At 45.6% G+C, this 23023-nt stretch overlaps 1 protein-coding gene across 2 annotated transcripts; it reads left to right on the top strand.

Annotated features, from left to right (window-relative positions):
- Window positions 1-2954: 2954 nt before the first annotated feature.
- On the top strand, window positions 2955-22890 carry AAAS (aladin WD repeat nucleoporin). 2 transcript variants are annotated; one of them, XM_068560198.1, is made up of 16 exons: window positions 2955-3160; window positions 11239-11366; window positions 13758-13813; window positions 14125-14216; window positions 14413-14459; window positions 14718-14816; window positions 15139-15282; window positions 20481-20601; window positions 20945-21069; window positions 21257-21317; window positions 21470-21560; window positions 21791-21884; window positions 21972-22039; window positions 22208-22289; window positions 22398-22482; window positions 22632-22890. In XM_068560198.1, exons 1-16 carry the CDS (start codon window positions 3038-3040, stop codon window positions 22857-22859), a joined length of 1644 nt encoding a protein of 547 aa, XP_068416299.1. In that variant the 5' UTR covers window positions 2955-3037; the 3' UTR covers window positions 22860-22890. The 2 variants fall into 2 exon arrangements, with proteins under 2 accessions (XP_068416299.1, XP_068416300.1); XM_068560199.1 differs by lacking the exon at window positions 2955-3160 and adding an exon at window positions 3178-3255.
- Window positions 22891-23023: the final 133 nt, after the last annotated feature.

Below are 23023 nucleotides of genomic sequence, written 5' to 3'. Positions count from 1 at the left end.
GGCCCCGGGCCTGCAATCAGTCGTGCCCGCCACGGACTCAGCGGAGGAACAAAAGCCACTCTGTCGCAGCCAGACCCCAGCCACAATAGGGCTTTGTGCGGCCTCCGCCCCCTAAGGCTCCCCCGCCGGGCGGAGGGGCGCACGAGCCGCTCGCCCAGCCTGGGCCCGACTGCGGGCGGCACCCCCGTCCGCCGGTGCCCCTTGCGGGCTCGCGAGAGGCGCTCCGCGCTAGAGCGGGGGAGGGGTCGGCGGGTCCCAGGCGGTGCTCGGGCTGCCGGTCCCCTCCCCACCCCGCCCCCGTCCAGGTGCGAAATCTCCTGCCCTAGGGCGGGGCTCCGGGCTTCAAAGGCGCTTTGAAGAAGGATCCGAGTTCCGAGGACCCTCCGGCCGGCCGGGGGCCGCGGCGGAAGAGCGGCTGAGAGGGGCGGGGGCCGCCTGGGCGCGGGGCCGCGAGAGTGGGCGGCCCGAAGTGGACCCCCGGGCTCGGCGCCCACCCCGCGGGGCCGGCTCCTCGGGACCCCCCAGGGCCTGGCCCTCTCGCCTCCCGGTCTCCGCCTGTCCGGTGCCAGCTCCCGCCCGCCGCAGCCTCGCGGTCCTCCCCTCCCCGGTCCCTCGGCCCCTTTCATCTTCCTTAGACTCCGCTTGGGGTTTTGCTGGTTTCTGGGAGATAAAAACCGCCTCAAATAGCGGCGGCGCGCTGCCAGGACAAACAGGGCCGGGCGGGCCATGTGCGCCTGGTTACCGGCCCCGGGCCGGGGCGCCGGGCTTCGGCGCGCCCGGGAAGGGGCGGCGGGCCGAGGTCCAGGCACCCAGGCTCCCGCGATGCCAGTGGCCAGGACGCTACCTCGGTTTCCCGCCCAGGTCGTAGGGAGGGGCCCCGGTGGAGACTGCCCGCTGAGCGCTCTGAGCCCCTGGGGTGGTGGGTCACAGTCACTGTGTCGCCAGGGCCGCCGCGCCCCCTGGTGAAGTTAGTGGGGAGTGCGCTAGGCCTGGACTTCAGCCTCCCAAGAATCTGCAAATTGTGAAAAACCATTCAGCAAACCTTAAATAAGCTGTATGGGGGAGGCGGTGGTGGAGTATGAAGACACAGAGCACTGTTCCTTCTCTCCAGGTCACATTACAGGGTAAGAGGCAGGCACCTAACTGATAATTATAACAGTCTGTTGGTGAAAATCAGGCTTCATTCAAGGGAGGGTGGAAGTTGTAGGCCCAGGCTGTAGTGAGTTCTTGGGGTATCTGGGGTTGGATGATACAAACAAAAAATTTGTGGGTGGCCTCTCACTGCTCTCCACCAGTCTGTCAGGGTCACGGACTCCCACTTTTCCTTCAAACCTGTCCTGCTTCCCCGTCTCAAGGAGAGCTTTCCCAGCCAATTTCCCCAAACTACCCCCAATTTTAATAATCTGCTCTTTAAGTTTTCTGTGACTTCCCAAGTGACAGTGAACTAATTAAATGGGGGGAGGGGCTACTCAAAGCGTTGTCTGTGCAGTATCACCTGTGGGCTTTTTGGAACTACAACTTCAGAGCTCCACCCCAGAATTTGCATTTTAACAAGATCCTCAGATGAGTCCTATGTCCATTAACATTTTGGAGCCCCGGGTTTTCTGACCCGGGAATAACTCTTGGGGGGAACTTTTCATGTAGAAACGAGGGGCAGATATAGAATCCAAGAATGTTAAACCAGAATGCCTCCTAGAGTCTCCAATGAGACTGGCTGCTATTGGGAATGGGGAACTGTATGCCTTATACAGTTCTGGGTCCCCAGAGCTTGGTCCTTGGAATTGCTCATTAACATTTGTTAAATGAATGAACCAATGCCCAAGGTCACCTAGTTCATGGCAGAGTTAGGGCTATTCATCTCCAATATCTGCTTAGCACTTTACAGTTTATTAAGTGGCTTTCTTTCCATTATTTTGTATGGGAAACAGCCATGTATAATAAGACACTGCAAGTGAGGGAGCTGAGTCTCAAAGAATTCAACGATTTTCCCAAAGCCACACAGCTGTTAGAAGAGGAGTCCCAATCCTGCATTAGATTCCAGTTCTAGTTCCATCCTTTGGAGTTAGAAAAAGATCAATCTCACTTGTTTTAAAAAATTGATTTACAATATTATATTAGTTTCAGGTGTACAACATAGTGATTTGATATTTTTATAGATTATACTCCATACAAAGTTATAATAAAATATTGGCAATATTCCTATGCTGTACATTACATCGTTGTAATTTATTTCATACCTTGTAGTTTGTACCTCTTAATCCTCTTCACCTATTTTTGCCCCTCTCCTCTCAATCTCACTTTCATTCTGCAGTCAGAATGCCTTATACAGGTTTTCGTATTTTTAGGTCCGATCTCCCTGTGCCTCACTTTCCTTATGGTGACGTAACAGTACCCACCTCATGGAGTTGTTGTAAAGATTATACAAGCACTTATCATAATAAGTGCTCAGGAAACGTTAATTTCCCAACTGTTCCCACTTTTCCTTCCAGGAGGCCTAACCCTGTGGGCTCTAGGTTCCGGCGGGCCCTGCACTCTCCCTCCCAAGGCTTCCCGCCTGACTTCCCGCCTCCCGGAGGCTTTCCCTCAACTTTCCAGCTTGCTGCCCGTGACACAGTCCTGGGAGCGTTTAATTAGGTACTGCCCTGAACGTGGCTTATTTTGGACTTTTCGAGTGCTGAGAGTGAGTGGGAGAGTGTGTTGGGGAATTCGGAACTGGGAAAAACAGCAGTCTCACAGGAAACAAAACAAAAGAAAACAAAAAAAACGCTTCGACCCTTAACTAGTGGTCTGCCCTACGGACGTGTCTGCACCGGCCCCCTCCGGCCGCCAGGCGGCGCGCGAGGACGCCGGAAGTCTGTCCCCGGACTGCACATGCGTCCTTCTTCTCCGTTACTCTTCCATTCACTTCCGTTGAGCTTTGCATAGCCGTTTGTCCCAGGCGACTACCCGTACGCATCCTAATCTAGCCCGGGAACTAAGAGTCGGCGGAGCGGGGTTCGGGAGTTTGCTCAGTCCGGACGTCTTCGGGACCGGCAGGATGTGCTCCCTGGGGTTGTTCCCTCCGCCGCCGCCTAGGGGACAAGTCACCCTATACGAGCACAATAACGAGCTGGTGACGGGCAGTAGCTATGAGAGTCCGCCTCCCGACTTCCGGGGCCAGGTGGTCAGGGCGAGGAGGGAGGAGACCTACAGGCATGGGGGGCAGAGTCGGAGAGAATGGGGGAGCAGAGGCAACGTGATAGGCGCGGGGTCGAGGTACCCATACTGGAGTATTGGAAACAGCCTGGCCCAGGCTGGAGAAGAATAGAAAGGCTGGGATGTATTTAAGAGCTGGGATTGAAGGATGAGGGATGCTGAGGGGCTGTGGTGCGGGCCTAGTGGGAACGGAGAGTGAGGGCGAATCTAGGGGATGTGAGGGTGCAGGAGGACTTCTGAAAAGTTGGTACAGTATCTGGGAGAACTGGGAAGGCACAACCTGGGGAGTTTTTTCCTGTGGTGTTTCTGGGAAGGAAAAGGAAGAGAAACTTAACGTTTATTGAGCGTTTGCTTGGAAGAAAGAGGCTCTGAGTCAGGTGTTCTCCACAAATGTTTTAATAATGTGATTTAATAATCACAGCAACCCTATGAAATGTTATTCTAGTTTTACAGATAAGGGAGTTAAGACCTGTTTCCCTGCCCCACAAGTGTTATATACATATATATATATATATTTTTTTTTTTTCCTTTAACATCCTTATTGGAGTATAATTGCTTTACAATGTTGTGTTAGTTTTTGCTGTATAACGAAGTGAATCAGCTATCTGCATACATATATCCCCATATCCCCTCTTGCGTCTCCCTCCCACCCCTCTAGGTGGTTGCAAAGCACCAAGCTGATCACCCTGTGCTATGCAGCTGCTTCCCACTAGCTATCTGTTTTACATTTGGTAGTGTATATATGTCAATGTTGCTCTCTCACTTCGTCCCAGCTTACCCTTCCCCTTCCCTGTGTCCTCAAGTCCATTCTCTACGTCTGTGTCTTTATTCCTGTCCTGCCCCTAGGTTCATCAGAATCATTTTTTTCTTTTTTTAGATTCTATGTATATGTGTTAGCAGACGGTATTTGTTTTTCTCTTTCTGACTTACTTCACTCTGTATGACAGACTCTGGGTCCATCCACCTCACTACAAGTACAAATATATATATATATATATACACATATATATATATGTATATATATATATATATGCCACATCTTTATTATTATTATTTTTAATTTATTTTATTTTATTTATTATTTTTGGCTGCATTGGGTCTTCATTGCTGTGCACGGGCTTTCTCTAGTTGTGGCGAGCGGGAGCCACTCTTTGTTGCAGTGCGTGGGCTTCTCATTGCGGTAGCTTCTCTTGTTGCAGGGCACGGGCTCTAGGTGCGTGGGCTTCAGTAGTTGTGGCATGTGGGCTTCAGTAGTTGTGGCACACAAGCTCTAGAGCGCAGGCTCAGAAGTTGTGGCTCACAGACTTAGTTGCTCCGCGGCATGTGGGATCTTCCCGGACCAGGGCTCGAACCCGTGTCTCCTGCATTGGCAGGTGGATTCTTAACCACTGCGCCACCAGGGAAGCCCACATCTTCTTTATCCATTCATCTGTCGTTGGACACTTAGGTTGCTTCCAGGTCCTGGCTGTTGTAAATAGTGCTGCAATGAACATTGTGGTACATGACTCTTTTTGAATTATGGTTTTCTTAGGGTATATGACCCATTGCTGGGTCATATGGTAGTTCTATTTTTAGTTTTTTAAGGAACCGCCATACTGTTCTCCATACTGGCTGTATCAATTTACATTCCCATCAACAGTGCAAGAGGGTTCCCTTTTCTCCACACCTTCTCCAGCATTTATTGTTTGTAGATTTTTTTTAAAATTTATTTATTTATTTTTGGCTGTGTTGGGTCTTCGTTTCTGTGCGAGGGCTTTCTCTAGTTGCGGCGAGTGGGGACCACTCTTCATTGCGGTGCGTGGGCCTCTCACTATCGCGGCCTCTCTTGTTGAGGAGCACAGGCTCCAGACGCGCAGGCTCAGTAGTTGTGGCTCATGGGCCCAGTTGCTCTGCGGCATGTGGGATCTTCCCAGACCAGGGCTTGAACCCCTGTCCCCTGCATTGGCAGGTGGATTCTCAACCGCTGCACCACCAGGGAAGCCCCTGTTTGTAGATTTTTTGATGGCCATTCTGACCGGTGTGAGGTGATACCTCATTGTAGTTTTGATTTGCATTTCTCTAATGATTAGTGATGTTGAGCATCTTTTCATGTGTTTGTTGGCAATCTGTATATCTTCTTTGGAGAAATGTCTGTTTAGGTCTTCTGCCCATTTTTGGATTGGGTTGTTTGTTTTTTTGATACTGAGCTGCATGAACTGCTTGTATATTTTGGAGATTAACCCTTTGTAAGTTGCTTCGTTTGCAAATATTTTCTCCCATTCTGAGGGTTGTCTTTTCATCTTGTTTATTGTTTCCTTTGCTGTGCAAAAGCTTTTAAGTTTCATTAGGTTCCATTTGTTTATTTTTGTTTTTATTTCCATTTCTTTAGGAGGTGGGTCAAAAAGGATCTTGCTGTGATTTATGTCATAGAGTGTTCTACCTATGTTTTCCTCTGAGAGTTTTATAGTGTCTGGCCTTACATTTAGGTCTTTAATCCATTTTGAGTTTATTTTTGTGTATGGTGTTAGGAAGTGTTCTAATTTCATTCCTTTACATGTTTTCCCAGCACCACTTATTGAAGAGGCTGTCTTTTCTCCACTGTATATGCTTGCCTCCTTTATCAAAGATAAGGTGACCATATGTGCGTGGGTTTATCCCTGGGCTTTCTGTCCTGTTCCATTGATCTATATTTCTGTTTTTGTGCCAGTACCATACTGTCTTGATTACTGTAGCTTTGTACTATAGTCTGAAGTCTGGAAGCCAGATTCGTCCAGCTCCGTTTTTCTTTCTCAAGGGTGCTTTGGCTATTCGGGGTCTTTTGTGTTTCCCTACAAATTGTGCAATTTTCTGTTCTAGTTGTGTGAAAATTTCATCGGGATTGCATTGAATCTGGAGATTGCTTTGGGTAGTATAGTCATTTTCACAATGTTGATTCTTCCAATCCAAGAACATGGTATATCTCTCCATCTGTTTGTATCATCTTTAATTTCTTTCATCAGTGTCTTATAGTTTTCTGCATACAGGTCTTTTATCTCCTTAGGTAGGTTTATTCCTAGGTATTTTATTATTTTTGTTGCAATGGTAAATGGGAGTGTTTCCTTAATTTCTCTTTCAGATTTTTCATCATTAGTGTATAGGAATGCAAGAGATTTCTGTGCATTAATTTTGTATCCTGCTACTCTACCACATTCATTGATTAGCTCTAGTAGTTTTCTGGTAGCATCTTTAGGATTCTCTCTATATAGTATCATGTCATCTGCAAACAGTGACAGTTTTACTTCTTCTTTTCTGATTTGGATTCATTTTATTTCTTTTTCTTCTCTGAATGCTGTGGCTAAAACTTCCAAAACTATGTTGAATAATAGTGGTGAGAGTGGGCAACCTTGTCTTGTTTCTGATCTGAGAGGAAATGGTTTCACTTTTTCACCATTGAGAACAATGTTGGCTGTGGGTTTGTCATATATGGCCTTTATTATGTTGAGGTAGGTTCCCTCTATGCCTACTTTCTGGAGAGTTTTTATTGTAAACGGGTGTTGAATTTTGTCAAAAGCTTTTTCTGCATCTATTGAGATTATCATGTGGTTTTTATCCTTCATTTTGTTAATGTGATGTATCACACTGACTGATTTGTGTATATTGAAGAATCCTTGCATTCCTGGGATAAACCCCACTTGATCATGGTGTATGATCCTTTTAATGTGCTGTTGGATTCTGTTTGCTAGTATTTTGTTGAGGATTTTTGCATCTATGTTCATCAGAGATATTGGCCTGTAGTTTTCTTATTTTGTGACATCTTTGGTTTGGTATCAGGGTGATGGTGGCCTCATAGAATGAGTTTGGGAGTGTTCCTCCCTCTGCTATATTTTGGAAGAGTTTGAGAAGGTTAGGTGTTAGCTTTTCTCTAAGTGTTTGATAGAATTCGCCTGTGAAGCCATCTGGTCCTGGGCTTTTGTTTGATGGAAGATTTTTAATTGCAGTTTCAATTTCAGTGCTTGTGATTGGTCTGTTTATATTTTCTATTTCTTCCTGGTTCAGTCCCGGAAGGTTGTGCTTTTCTAAGAATTTGTCCATTTCTTCCAGATTGTCCATTTTATTGGCATATAGTTGCTTGTAGTAATCTCTCATGATCCTTTGTATTTCTGCAGTGTCAGTTGTTACTTCTCCTTTTTCATTTCTAATTCTGTTAATTTGAGTCGTCTCCCTTTTTTTCTTGATGAGTCTGGCTAATGGTTTATCAATTTTGTTTATCTTCTCAAAGAACCAGTTTTTAGTTTTCTTGATATTTACTATTGTTTCCTTCATTTCTTTTTCATTTATTTCTGATCTGATATTTATGATTTCTTTCCTTCTGCTAACTTTGGGGTTTTTTTGGTTCTTCTTCCTCTAATTGCTTTAGGTGTAAAGTTAGGTTCTTTATTTGAGATTTTTCTTGTTTCTTGAGGTAAGATTGTATTGCTATAAACTTCCCTCTTAGAACTGCTTTTGCTGCATCCCATATGTCTTGGGTTGTTGTGTTTTCATTGTCATTTGTTTCTAGATATTTTTTGATTTCCTCTTTGATTTCTTCAGTGATCTCTCGGTTATTTAGTAGCATATTATTTAGCCTCCACATGTTTGTATTTTTAAATTTTTCCTGTAATTGATATCTAGTCTCATAGCGTTGTGGTCGGAAAAGATACTTGATACGATTTCAGTTTTCTGAAATTTACCAAGGCTTGATCTGTGACCCAGAATATGGTCTATCCTGGAGAATGCTCCATGAGCACTTGAGAAGAAAGTGTATTCTGTTGTTTTTGGATGCAGTGTCCTATAAATATCAATTAAGTCCGTCTTGTTTAATGTATCATTTAAAGCTTGTGTTTCCTTATTTATTTTCATTTTGGATGATCTGTCCATTGGTGAAAGTCAGGTGTTAAAGTTCTCTACTGTTATTGTGTTACTGTCTATTTCCCCTTTTATGGCTGTTAGCATTTGCCTTATGTATTGAGGTGCTCCTTTGTTGGGTGCATAAGTATTTACAATTGTTATATCTTCTTCTTGGATTGATCCATTGATCATTATGTAATGTCCTTCTTTGTCTCTTGTAATAGTCTTTGTTTTTTCTGTTTTAATTTATTTTTGGCTGCATTGGGTCTTCGTTGCTGCACGCGGGCTTTCTCTAGTTGTGGCGAGTGGGGGCTACTCTTTGTGCTGGTGTGTGGGCTTCTCATTGCGGCGACTTCTCTTGTTGCAGAGCATGGGCTCTAGGTATATGGTCTTCAGTAGTTGTGGCACGCGGGCTTCAGTAGTTGTGGTTTGCGGGCTCTAGAGCGCAGGCTCAGTAGTTGTGGTGCATGGGCCTTGTTGCTCCACGGCATGTGGGATCTTCCCGGACCAGGGCTCAAACCCATGTCCCCTGCATTGGCAGGCGGGTTCTTAACCACTGCACCGCCAGGGAAGCCCCTATTCTTTGTTTTAAAGTCCCTTTTGTCTGATATGAGGATTGCTACTCCAGCTTTCTTTTGATTTCTATTTGCATGGAATATCTTTTTCCATACGCTCACTTTCAGTCTGTATGTGTCCCTAGGTCTGAAGTGGGTCTCTTGTAGACAGCATATGTATGGGTCTTGTTTTTGTATCCATTCAGCCAGTCTGTGTCTTTTGGTTGGAACATTTAATCCATTTACGTTTAAGGTAATTATCAATATGTATGTTCCTATTACCATGTTCTTAATTGTTTTGGGTTTGTTATTGTAGGTCTTTTCCTTCTCTTGTGTTTCCTGCCTAGAGAAGTTCCTTTAGCATTTGTGCTGGTTTGGTGGTGCTGAATTCTCTTAACTTTTGCTTATCTGTAAAGGTTTTAATTTCTCCATTGAATCTGAATGAGATCCTTGCTGAGTAGAGTAATCTTGGTTGTAGGTTTTTCCTTTTCATCACTTTAAATATGTCCTGCCACCCCCTTCTGGCTTGCAGAGTTTCTGCTGAAAAATCAGCTGTTAACCTTATGGGGATTCCCTTGTATGTTATTTGTTGCTTTTCCCTTGCTGCTTTTAATATTTTTTCTTGTATTTAATTTTTGATAGTTTCATTAATATTTGTCTCATTGTGTTTCTCTTTGGGTTTATCCTTATGGTACTCTCTGTGCTTCCCAGACTTGATCGACTATTTCCTTTCCCATGTTCGGGACGTTTTCAACTATAATCTCTTCAAATATTTTCTCAGCCTCTTTCTTTTTCTCTTTTTCTTCAGGCACCCCTATAATTCGAATGTTGGTGCGTTTATGTTGTCCCAGAGGTCTCTGAGACTGTCCTCAATTCTTTTCATTCTTTTTTCTTTATTCTGCTCTCTGTCAGTTATTTCCACCATTTTATCTTCCAGTTCACTTATCCATTCTTCTGCCTCAGTTATTCTGCTATTGATTCCTTCCAGAGTATTTTTTTTTAAAATAAATTTATTTATTTTATTTATTTATTTTTGGCTGTGTTGGGTCTTTGTTGCTGTGTGCAGGCTTTCTCTAGTTGCAGTGAGCAGGGGCTACTCTTCGTTGCAGTGCACGGGCTTCTCATTGCGGTGGCTTCTCGCGTTGTGGAGCACGGGCTCTAGGTGCATGGGCTTCAGTAGTTGCGGCACGCAGGCTCAGTAGTTGTGGCTCATGGGCTCTAGAGCACAAGCTCAGTAGTTGTGGCACATGGGCTTAGTTGCTCCACGGCATGTGGGATCTTCCTGGACCAGGGATTGAACCCATATCCCCTGCATTGGCAGGTGGATTCTCAACCACCGCGCCACCAGGGAAGCCCCTAGAGTATTTTTTTTTAGTAAATTTATTTATTTATTTATTTATTTTTGGCTGCGTTGGGTCTTCATTGCTGCGCACGGGCTTTCTCTAGTTGCAGTGAGCGGGGGCTACTCTTCATTGTGGTGCACGGGCTTCTCATTGCAGTGGCTTCTCTTGTTGTGGAGCACGGGCTCTAGGTGCACGGGCTTCAGTAGTTGTGGCACATGGGCTTCAGTAGTTGTGGCTCGTGGGCTGTAGAGCACAGGCTCAGCAGTTGTGGCACATGGGCTTAGTTGCTTCGCGGCATGTGGGATCTTCCCAGGCCAGGGCTAGAACCCGTGTCCCCCTGCATTGGCAGGCGGATTCTTAACCACTGCGCCACCAAGGAAGTCCAGCCCCTAGAGTATTTTTAATTCAGTAATTGTGTTGTTCATGACTGTTTGTTTGCTCTTTAGTTCTTCTAGATCCTTGTTAAATGTTTCTTGTATTTTCTCCATTCTGTTTCCGAGATTTTGGATCATCTTTACTATCGTTACTCTGAATTCTTTTTCATGTAGGTTGCATATTTCGTCTTCATTTATTTGGTTTTGTAGGTTTTTACCTTGCTCCTTTGTCTGTAACATATTTTTTTTGTCGTTTCTTTTTTTTTCTCTCTTTTTGATGGGTAGTGCTGTATTCCTGTCTTACTGGTTGTTTGGCCTGAGACGTCCAGCACTGGAGGTTGCAGGCAGTTGGATAGAGCCGGGTCTTAGTGCTGACATGAGGACCTCTGGGAGGCCTCACTCTTATTAATATTCCCTGGGGTCTGAGGTTCTCTGTTAGTCCAGCGGTTTGGACTCGGAGCTCCCACCACAGGAGCTCGGGCCTGACCTCTGGCCTGGGAACCAAGGTCTCGTGAGCTTCATGGCGTGGTTAAAAAAAAAAAAAAAAAAAAAAAAGAAAGAAAGAAAAAGGAGCAGTACAATATCAAAGAATAAAAAACAAAATAGAAAGATAAAAAATATAATAGGAAAAATAAAACTATAATTGAACCAACTGGTTGCTGGGGGTTCCTCCCGTCCCCTTAGGTGTCCATGGTTCCCCACCGGTGCCTGGTAGGTGCTCTAGTTGTGAGGAGACACAAATTCCACGTCCTTCTTGTATGCCATCTTGACTCCGCCCCTCTCCACAAGTGTTATATTTGTGGAAATGGGAAACAGGTCTCTGGAGCCTCTTACCCTCAGCCCTGCCAAGGGTTGGAGATGGCAGGAAGTTCAGTAGAGATCTAGGGAAGAGACTGACTCACTGTCATACCTCATTTCTGGCTCTAGTGGATCAATCTTCCTGTCCTAAACCTTACTAAGGATCCCCTGAAGACCCCTGGGAGGTTGGACCATGGCACAAGAACGGCCTTCATCCACCACCGGGAACAAGTGTGGAAGAGATGCATCAACATTTGGTGAGACATGGCAAAGGGTCTCCTGGGCCAGTGGTCTGCAGATCCTGGAGGCAATGAGGTCACCACCCCTCTGCCTTGGGCTTCCCAGCCCTCTCTAGCTCAGAGCTGTGTATCACTCAACATATCAAATTATCAGTCCTTTTTGTGGAACTCAAGGTTGTGCCACAGTAGTTCCATTTCATCTCCTGTGACTTGCTTTCCTTTTTGGTTTAATTCTGTGAACCTGTTCCTTCCTTATGTCATTATTACTTTCTGAGCCTTTACCTGAAGTTCAGCAAGATTAGGTATAAGGTTGCAGGGAATAATCTCATACATAGGTCATTTATTCTGCACATGTAGGAGTGAAGCCTGGATTGAATTCCTGGCTGTGCCACTTTTTAGCTGTGTGACCTTGGTCAAGTTACTTAATCACTCTGTCCCTCAATTTCTTCATCTGTAAAAGGGAGCCTATCTTACAAGGTTGTAGTGATGATTAAATGAGTAAAACACTTAGAACAGTGCCTGGCCCATGTTAATCCCATCAAGAGTTAGCTATTATTATTATTATCATCATCATCATCATCATATGTAGGATGAATTCCTACAAATGAAGTAGCTGGGTTCAAAGGGTATGTTCATTTGTAATTTCATGAGCTATTGCCATATAGTCCTCTGTTTAAGTTGTACATATTTACAGACCTACCAACAGTGTATGAGACAACTATACTCCAAAAAAATTAGAAAACAAAACAACAAAACAAACACAGTGTATGAGAGTGCCTGTTTCCTAACACATGTGCTATCAAGCTTTGATATTTGATGTTGCATTGCAGTTTAATTTGCATGTCTCCTTGAGTGAAGCTAAACATCAAGTCATGGTCTGAAAAGCCATTCAGTCCTGGGTGCTTTCTCACTTTCTGCCTCTCTAACTGCTGCTTCTCTTCCTGCTCTCTTTTAAATGTTGGTGTCCCTAGGCTGGACTTGTGATTGATGCTCCACACCTGGGTGTTCACTTGTCTGCCCAACACCCTCAGTCAGATATTCCACAGGCTTCATACACTCAGCATGTTCAGAATCAATCTCTTCATTTTCCTCTCTAAGCCGGCTTCTTCCTTGTGTTTTTCATCTCAAGGAATGGCCTTCCTAGTCATATAGAAGCAAGTGGTTTGAATGTAGGCTCTGGGGCAGGCAGACAGGTTGAATCCTGACTCTGCTATTTCCTACTTAGTTCACCTTTGATAATTAACCTCTTCACACTCTCTGTTCTCTCATCTAAAAATGCTAATGATAACAATACCTATTTTGTAGGGTTGTGATAAAGGCTGAATTAGATGATGCATGTGACGCATCTAGCCCAGCCCTGGCACAGTGTAAGCAGTATTAGATGCTATCATTATCACCTGGGTGTTTCCCTTGATATTGCTCTTTCCCTTGCTAATGTCTAATTAGTCCTCAAATTCTGTCCATTCTACTTCCTCCAGCACTCAAATCTGTCTTCTTTTCTCCATCCCCAGTGGTTCAGGCCACTTTGGCCTTCTTCTAGATTCCTGAAGTAGACTCTTAACCCATTTCTTTCTCTCCATTCTTTTTCCCTTCTAATCTGCAGCCAAACTGATCATTCTAAAATGCCAATGTGATCAATTTATTCCTCAGCTTAAACTCCTTCTGTGGCTTTCCATTCACTATCTTAGGGCAAGTCTTTTTTTTTTTTTTAATTTGTTTCTTAAATTTATTTTATTATTATTATTTTTTATAAATCTACCTATTTATAAATCTATTATTTATCAATCGATCTATTTTTTCTAAATCTATAAAATTTATTTTTGGCTGCGTTGTGTCTTTGTTGCTGCATGTGAGCTTTCTCTAGTTGCAGCGAGCGGGGGCAACTCTTCGTTGCAGTGCGCGGGCTTCTCATTGTGGTGGCTTCTCTTGTTGCGGAGCAGGGGCTCTAGGCGCGCGGGCTTCAGTAATTGTGGCACTCGGGCTCAGTAGTGTGGCTCGCGGGGTCTAGAGCACAGGCTCAGTGGTTGTGGAGCACGGGCTTAGTTGCTCCACGGCATGTGGGATCTTCCCGGACCAGGGCTTGAAGCCGTGTCCCCTGCATTGGCAGATGGATTCTTAACCACTGCACCACCAAGGAAGTCCCTTAGGGCAAGTCTTGACTCCTTGATCTGTGCACAAAGCCCTGAAAGACCTCTGAGCCTTAGTTGCCTCACTGGTGGACAATTTATATATTGTCCTTTCATTGGTACAATGAAAGGACTATATAAAGTACATGTCACATAGTTGTCACTCATTAAATGTGAGTGTTCTTATTTTTAATACATGTTTATTTAGTGAGTGAATAGATGAACTTAGAGGGGAGACTGAAGGGATCAGAGTAACTGACTCACAGCTCCCTCTCCTCTTCAGGCGCGATGTGGGCCTTTTTGGTGTGCTGAATGAAATTGCAGACTCAGAGGAGGAGGGTAAGTGTGTTTACCTCCAGCCTTCTCTAGTTTTATGGTTGCCATCTCCCCTCCATATTCTCCCTAATTCATCCTAATACCTGTTGGCCCAGCACCTTTCCCTTTAGCCCTGTATTTCCCAGCCCATTTGACTCTGCTGGTGCCATCTTCTCTTCCCCTCTACCTACCCCCATACCATAGAGTGGGTGTCCAGAGCACCTGTTGGGTGGAAGGATCTGGGGAGTGCTCGCCCTTGCTCGTCCCTCACCTAGGAGGGTGCCAGTGAGAACCCTGTGAATGGTTTAATCACAGCTGCTTTCTCAACCCCACAGTGTTTGAGTGGGTGAAGACGGCATCCAGCTGGGCCCTGGCACTCTGTCGATGGGCCTCCTCCCTCCATGGGTCTCTGTTTCCCCATCTGTCTGTAAGTTTGGCTTCCTCCCCTGGCCCTCCCTGGCTGCTGCTCCCCCACTCCCACCCCCTCTCCACTTCCTATGTCTTAGGGTCAGGGTGTGATGAGAAGACTGCAGAGGGTATGAATGGTCCAGCTCCCCTGTGGGAGCACTGAGGGGATAAACTCCTTTTTCCCAGTGCCACCTCTATCCGCTTTGTTATTACAGCTCAGGAGTGAAGATCTGATTGCTGAATTTGCTCAAGTCACAAACTGGTGAGTGTACAAGCTCTGGAGCTTTTGTGGGAAGCAAGTCCTGAACCCTGGAACTTCTTCTGGGTAGAGGGAAATCAAGGCAGAGACTCCTCACACCTCTTTCCTGACTGCTCCCCACATTCTCCCTCCTACCTCCCCCAAAAAGAAAGAAAAGAAACAGTGAAAAATAATAATGTCCTCACATGGAAGGGAACCTGAGCTCTGGGCCAGGTATGGCGAGGTGCAGGTCGGGACTCCTCACTCTCACTCCTGCCCCAGGTCCAGCTGCTGCTTGAGGGTCTTTGCGTGGCACCCACACACCAACAAGTTTGCTGTGGCCCTGCTAGATGACTCCATCCGTGTGTACAATGCCAACAGGTATGTGGGGGGCACGCTGTGTGGACTCGGAGTCTTCAGTCTCCATCGGTCGGTCCCCACTTCCTTCTCCAGCCTTGGTGCCCAGGGAGTCCTGCAGTTCCTGGGCCTGGTCCATGGCTCCTTCCAGAACTGGGGTCAGGGAGGCCCCACAACTGGATGCGTCCTCTTTCCAGATCCAGTCTTTATCCTGTCCTCTGTCCCACAATACCCCCAGGCCCTGGGTGATCAGCTTTCTCTCTGGATTTCCCTCCTCAACCACAACTCAGGTCCCCTGCGCCTTAGTGTCCCTGCTTTGACCCCATCGCCTCCCCTTTCACCCCAGCACTATAGTCCCCTCCCTGAAGCACCGGCTGCAGCGAAATGTGGCGGCCCTGGCCTGGAAGCCCCTCAGTGCCTCCGTCTTGGCTGTGGCCTGCCAGAGCTGCATTCTCATCTGGACCCTGGACCCCACGTCCTTGTCTACCCGGTGAGTCCCAGCAGTTTCTCTCTTACCTTGGCCTGAGGGTCGTGGCCATGCTGGCGTGGTGAGGAGGTCTGGAAGGAGAAGTTCTTTTTCCTCACAGCACTTCCCAGGGCTACGGGAGAAGCAGACCTAAGGCCAAGGTGGAGGTGCTGAGAAGATCTAATCTAGAGAAAGGGACAGAACTGGGGGCTTCTGGGATTGTGGGGAGTTTGTACCTATGGATCATGGATTGGAAAGACTGTCTCTTTCAGAGGACTGCCAGATGTAGGTTTAAAGGAAAGGGGGAAGGGAATTAATATGGATAAAAGCTGAAACCGATGAAATTGGAAAAAATCCCCATGAGGACTAACTAAATATAAAACCAGAAACAGGTTCTTTAAATTATGAATAAAGAAGAAAACCTTTTGGCCAGCTTTATTAAGGTAAAATAGAAAATCAAAGTACACTATTTTCAAAATGGGAAAGGAGAGATAACCACAAATATGGAAGAAAATAGAAGAATTATTAGAGCATATTATATATGTTTAGACTAACAAATTTGAAAACCTAAAGGAAATGTTTGTCTAGCAAAATATATGTTATCAAAGTGGACTGTAGAAGCAATTAAAATGGATGATCTCTACCCCTAAAAAAAGATGCCAGGCTGAGATGGTTTTATGAGAGTTCTATCTAATTGTCAAAGAAAAGATAATCTCCATGTTACCTGAACTAATCCAGATCATAGAAAAATTTGGAAAGCCTCCTGATTTGTTTTATTTTCCTTTTAATAAACTTTGTGCATAATTTTAGATTTTTAGAAAAGCTGCAAAGATAGTAGAGTTTTGGTATATCCTTCACACCATTGTTAACGTCAGATATTACCATGTTAGATTTGTCAAAACTAAGAAACTGACATTTGTACATTGTTATTAACTAAACTCCAAACTTTGTTCTGATTTCACCAGTTTTCTCATTAATGTCCTCTTTCTGTCCCAGGATCAATCCTGATTTATTTCTTTTTATACAAATCTTTTTTTAAAAAATATTTTATTTATTTATTTATTTGGCTGCATGGGTCTTTAGTTGTGGCACCCAGGTTCTTTGTTGTGGCATGCGGGATCTTTCATTGTGGCGCATGGGCTCTCTAGTTGTGGCACACAGGCTCTAGAGCACACGGGCTTGGTTGCCCGCGGCATGTGGGATCTTAGTTCCCCGACCAGGGCTCAAACCCACGTCCCCTGAGTTGGAGTTGGAAGGTGTATTCTTAACCACTGGACCATCAGGGAAGTCCCCATCCTGATTTATTTCCATAAAGCTAATGTAACCTAAACCTGACAATAGGTGGTATAAGAAAGAAAATATTTGAGCATAGATTTTATTTATTTATTTACTTACTTCCCTCCTTCCCTCCTTCCTTACTTTACTTCCTTACCATGCCTCGCGGCTTGCGGGATCTTAGTTCCCCGACCAGGGTTTTTTTTTGTTTGTTTTAAATTTTTATTGGAGTATAGTCGATTTACAATGTTGTGTTAGTTTCTGCTGTACAGCAAAGTGAATCAGTTATACATATATATATATCCACCCTTTTTTAAGATTCTTTTCCATATAGGCCATTACAGAGTATTGAGTAGAGTTCCCTGTGCTATACAATAGATCCTTAGTTATGTATTTGATATACTGACCAGGGATTGAACCTGCGCCCTTGGCAGTGAAAGCATGGAGTCCTAACCACTGGACTGTCAGGGAATTCCCCTGAGCGTAGATTTTTAAAATGCTTAATAAAATATTAGCAAATAGAGTCCAAAAGCATATTTAAAAAAAAATCTTAGGGCTTCCCTGGTGGTGCAGTGGTTGAGAATCTGCCTGCCAATGTAGGGGACACGGGTTCGAGCCCTGGTCTGGGAAGATCCCACATGCCGCGGAACAGCTGGGCCCGTGAGCCACAATTACTGAGCCTGCGCGTCTGGAGCCTGTGCTCCGCAACAAGAGAGGCCGCGATAGTGAGAGGCCCGCGCACCGCGATGAAGAGTGGCTCCCACTTGCCGCAACTAGAGAAAGCCCTCGCACAGAAACGAAGGCCCAACACAGCCAAAAATAAATAAAATTAAATAAATTAATTAATTAAAAAAAAAAAATCTTAACCAAGTGGAATATTCCGGAAATTAAAAACTATTCACCATTAGGAAATCTATTAAAATGATTTGTTACATTAGCAAATTAAAGGAGAAAAGTGTTTATATAAATAAATGCCCTTCTCAATAAGCAGACATTCAGCTGAATACATAAATAGGAATACAAAGAGACAACCTAAACATAAAGAGTATATATGCAAAATCAGTGGCTACCATATTGAACAGTGAAATAGGAAATACTGTCAAGATAATGTCAAGATAAAGGCAGAGATGTCATTATCACCATTAGTAACCAACATTATTTGTGGAGGTTCTTTTGAGGGCAGTAAGACAAGAAAAAGAAACATGGTAAAGTCTTGTGAAAGGAGAGAAAATTATTTTTATTTGACGATGATATGATTTTAAACCTAGATAAGATGAGATTCAACCAAAAAAACCTATTTAATCTAATAAGAAATTTAAGTAGTAAAGTAACTGGATCCAAGAAACTGAAAATGTAATAGCTTCCCTTTGTACCAACAATAATCAGTTGAGAAATTGCAATGGAAAATATGTTCTATTTACAATAGGTACAATTACTATAGATTACTAGGAATAAATTGTTAAATTTATTTAATCTGTTAGACATTTGAAGAAAGTGGTTGAAGAATATTAAACAAGAGCTGAATTAATGGAGGGACGTGCTATATTCCTGGGTAGGAAAATTTAATCATGAAGATGTCAAATTAAGTGTATTTCCCATCAGAATTTTGCTGGTTTTTGTTTGTTTTTGTGAACTGGACAAAATAATAGTTTTTATGAAAGAATAAATGTGGAAGGATTGCCAAGAAAAGTTTGAAAAGGAAGAATATTGAGAGGAGATTTGCCCTACCAGGTATTGAAATATTTTATGAAGTTATAGTAATAGAAAGTTATTGGCATAAGATCAAACAGATCAGTGTAACAGAACAACATTCAGGAACAGATCTAGGAATTTATGGAAATTTACTATATGATGAATTTGGATTTGCAGTGCAATAGAGAAGTTTAGATTTTTGGTCTTTGTTTTTTTTTTTTTTAGTGGTTTTGGCATAATTGGCTATCCATTTAGAAAATAATACAGTTCGTCCTTGCTTCACACTTTATTTTTTTAAAAGATGAATAGGGGCTTCCCTGGTGGCGCAGTGGTTAAGAATCTGCCTGCCAGTGCAGGGGACACGGGTTCGAGCCCTGGTCTGGGAGGATCCCACATGCCACGGAGCAGCTGAGCCCGTGCACCACAACTACTGAAGCCCGCGCGTATTCCGCAACAAGAGAAGCCCGTGCACTACAAGAAGAGTAGCCTCCACTTGCTGCAACTGGAGAAAGCCCACGCACAGCAACAAAGACCCAACACAGCCAAAAATAAATAAAAATAAAAAAAATAAAAAAAAATTTATAAAAAAAAAAAAAAAAAAAAAAAGATGAATAGAAGGCAATGGTAGTTTTTTTTTTTTTTTTTTTGGCTGTGTTGGGTCCTCGCCTCTGTGCGAGGGCTTTCTCTAGTTGCGGCAAGTGGGGGCCACTCTTCATCGCGGTGCGTGGGCCTCTCACTATCGTGGCCTCTCCTGTTGTGGAGCACAGGCTCCAGACGTGCAGGCTCAGTAGTTGTGGCTCACGGGCCTAGTTGCTCTGTGGCATGTGGGATCTTCCCAGACCAGGGCTCGAACCCGTGTCCCCTGCATTGGCAGGCAGATTCTCAACCACTGCGCCACCAGGGAAGCCCCACGCTTTATATACAAATAAATTCCAAGCAGAACTAAATGTAAAAATAAATAAATAAAAGGACTAGAAGAATGTATAGAATGCTTTTTGGCCCATTCAGAATTATAGTATTATAATTATTATTTTTTTGGCCACACCGTGAGGCTTGTGGGGTCTTAGTTCCCTGACTGGGGATTGAACCCTGGCCCTCAGCAGTGACAGCATGGAGTCCTAACCACTGGACTGCCAGGGAGTTCCCAGTATGCTAGTATTATTAAAGTTGAAATGTTTGATAATATCCAATATTAGCAAGACTAGGAAAACTACTACTAGAGTATATTGTGGTACGAACTTTTCAGAAAATATTTGTTGGCATATTTATCTTTTGAAAGGTTCAAGCCTTTTTTTACCGGCAATTCCATTTTAATACTCTATTCTACACAAATAATGACAAGAGTACATAAAGATATAGGGAATATTTTTTGCAGTACCGTTTGTAATAAAACATTACAAACAACTGAAACATCCGTTTGTGGTGGCATGACTGAATAAATTATAGTTCATCTATTCAGTGGAATACAGTGGGGCCACTGAAAAGAATGAGATGGATCTCCGTAAACTGATGTATTGTAAAGTTAAGAGAGTTAGTTGTAGACTGGTGACCTAAGACCTCATTAGGCTTAAGGTGGGTATAGTTGGGAGGAAAAAGGACAAGGTGGCATTAATTTGGCTAGTAGCCTGTACCTGTCAGGCCAAGTATGTGGCTCTGGAGATACAGAGCTGACGGACACAGCCGGGGCCCTCAACTAGTTCCCAGTCTAGTTGGGGAGGTTGCCACGTGCGCCATCTTTGATGAGGAGAAAATGATGTGGGAGCACTGGGGAGGGAAGCTAATTCTGACAAGGAAAGGCAGAAAGACAGATTTAGGAGCACAGGATGAATTCTGGAGAGTGGCAGATAACTGTAGGAAGAGAAGAGATTGGAACCTTGAAGTGATGGCATGGATTATCCCATGCTCCAGGCAGGATGGTCCTGTGGGGAGAGGGCTCTCATCTAGAGCAGAACATGCATCTCCCCAGCACAGTACCTTCTAGCTTTACTGGTCAAAAGTTTTTGTCTCTTTCAGGCTCTTTTGTCCCTTTCACCCATTTTCCTTTCTGGACCTCCTGATAGTGACTGCCCTTCCTTCCTTCTTTTTTTTTTCTTTTTCTTTAACTTCCATGATCCTTATTCATTTTCCCCAACCTGGATTTGAACTCAGAGGGGCCATTGGGATTGGGAAGTTTTAGCAGGAGAAGGCAAGGGAATAGAATCATGGGGCTTTCTTCCTGTTGCCTTCTGACTCCACACCCCGTTTCCCCTCGGCAGACCCTCTTCTGGCTGTGCCCAAGTGCTCTCTCACCCCGGGCACACACCTGTCACCAGCTTAGCCTGGGCCCCCAGTGGGGGTCGGCTACTCTCAGCTTCACCTGTGGATGCTGCCATCCTGGTGAGTTGGTCCCCACGCCTCTTTCGGTCATTTCAGCCACCCCTCAGACTTGAGGAGAGAACTTTCTTTGCCTGGTGGTGGGAAATACCCTGGGGGAAGGAGAGGAATAGCTGTCCATTCAATCTTAAACATATCCAGGGGAAGGCGCTGCACCAGCCTGACTCCTCAGATGTAAATTTCTGCCTGCTGTCAGTATAAACATAACCCTATTTCCTCCTGTTTTAACAGTCCCTTTCCCGCATCCTCCCCTCTGGTTCTTTGTACCTTAAGGAAGGGCAGCCCCCCGTGGGATGGTAGGGACGCTTGAGTCTCTCCTGTCTCACTCTCTTCCCCTTTCTCCTAGGTATGGGATGTCTCAACAGAGACCTGTGTTCCCCTTCCCTGGTTTCGGGGAGGTGGGGTTACCAACCTACTCTGGTCCCCGGATGGCAGCAAAGTCCTGGCTACCACTCCTTCAGCTGTCTTCCGGTGAGTAGGGGGAGGGCGGGGTGGGGGGCAGGAACGACCTAGAGAAAGGCACTAGGCTCCTGGAACTGCTAGTGCCACAACCTTCCGTCCGCGTTCCCATTCACCTGAACGTGGGACTGACAGGAAGGGAAGTCCAGGCTGTGACACCTAGAGTTCCTAAGCTGTGACCTGCCTCTCTTTGGCACAGAGTCTGGGAGGCCCAGATGTGGACTTGTGAGCGGTGGCCTACCCTGTCAGGGCGATGTCAGGTAGGAGGGACTGTGCGTCTCAGGAGCGGGGACGGAGGTGGGCCCTGCTCCCCCAGGCGTGTCCCCCACCTCCTCTACTTCTCTTCCTCCTGTGCTTCCCTCCTGTATTCCCATAGACCACCCTTTCCCTGCCTTTTGCTCCCTGACCCCAGACTGGCTGCTGGAGTCCTGATGGAAACCGCCTGCTGTTCACTGTGTTGGGGGAACCGCTGATTTACTCCTTGTCGTTCCCAGAACGTTGTGGTGAGTCCAGGGAAACACTTCTGGATGCACAACATCTGGGGTAGTCGGAGGGAGACAGGAACCATCTGGAATATGCTGCTCTGAAGGATAAAGGGAAGTAAAGAAGCTTGGGAAAAAAAAAAAAAGGAATAAGCTTGGGAGCCTTGAGAGGTGTTGATGCCTGTGATGGAGAGGAGGCAGGGGCCAGCGGGAGGCCCCTTGTCCTTCGGAGCCTCTGCCCTGATCCACAGGTGAGCGAAAGGGGTGCGTTGGAGGCGCGAAGTCAGCTACAATTGTGGCAGATCTGTCTGAGACGACAATACAGACACCGGATGGAGAGGAAAGGTGAGCTGGGTGGGCCAGGGAGGGGCAGTGAGACGAAGCTGGGAGGGACCACGCTGAGCCCTCCCAATCTGCTGTTCTGACCCATAGCCTTGGGGGAGAGGCTCACTCCATGGTCTGGGACCCAAGTGGGGAGCGGCTGGCTGTGCTCATGAAAGGTAAGAGGAGGGGAGGGAGGCCTTGGCTCAGGCCGCACCATCTTCCCATTAATTGACTGTTTCCGGGCCCTGGCTGCAGTTCTTCTGTGCCCCTGCCCTGGGACTCTGCCTCTGCCCTGGGACTCTGCCTCCAGAGTTCCTTCCTATCCCTGCATCCACTTCTTACAGGAAATCCACGGGTCCAGAATGGTAAACCAGTCATCCTCCTTTTTCGCACTCGAAACAGCCCTGTGTTCGAGCTACTTCCTTGGTAGGTGCTGGGCAGGTGTGGTTCCCCCCGGCCTCCCATACCAAACCCATACCCTCTACACCTGCCTTCTGCCTCCAGCAGCCTGCTCACCTTTCCTTCTGCCCCTAGTGGCACTGTCCAGGGGGAGCCAGGAGCCCAGGCCCAGCTCATCACTTTCCATCCTTCCTTCAACAAAGGAGCTCTGCTCAGTGTGGTGAGTAGGCCAGCGGCTGCGGTTGCAGGAGTGGGCTGAGGAGCTGAGGGCTGCAGCTGCCGTGTGGCTCTGCAGCTGCCGTGTGGCTCTGCTGTATGGCCTTCTTTGGGCTCAGACTGGTCAGACTTTGCTTTCCCCTCTCTCTGCAGTGCTGGTCCACGGGCCGGATCGCCCACATCCCTCTGTACTTTGTCAATGCCCAGTTTCCACGTTTTAGCCCAGCGCTTGGGCGAACTCAAGAGCCCCCAGCTGGGGGCGGAGGCTCTATTCACGATCTGCCCCTCTTTACTGAGACGTCCCTAACCTCTGCCCCTTGGGATCCTCTCCCAGGGCCACCCCCTGGTCGGCCCCACTCCCCTCACTCCCGCATTCAATAATAAAAAGTGTCCTTTTTTGTTTTCCACTCAATTATGAGACTCTTATCTTTACCCAGCATTGGGGTATACTGAAGAAGAAAAAGTAATGGACTTTGGGTTAAGATCTTGGCTCTTTCACTTTTTAGTCATTTCTTGTGAATTTGGTCAAGTTATTTACCCTTAGA

This window comes from Eschrichtius robustus, chromosome 13 (assembly GCF_028021215.1).
Source record: "Eschrichtius robustus isolate mEscRob2 chromosome 13, mEscRob2.pri, whole genome shotgun sequence".
NCBI lineage: Eukaryota > Metazoa > Chordata > Mammalia > Artiodactyla > Eschrichtiidae > Eschrichtius > Eschrichtius robustus.
Note: the sequence above shows the minus strand (reverse complement) of the source record. Positions and strands in the feature narration are given on the sequence as shown.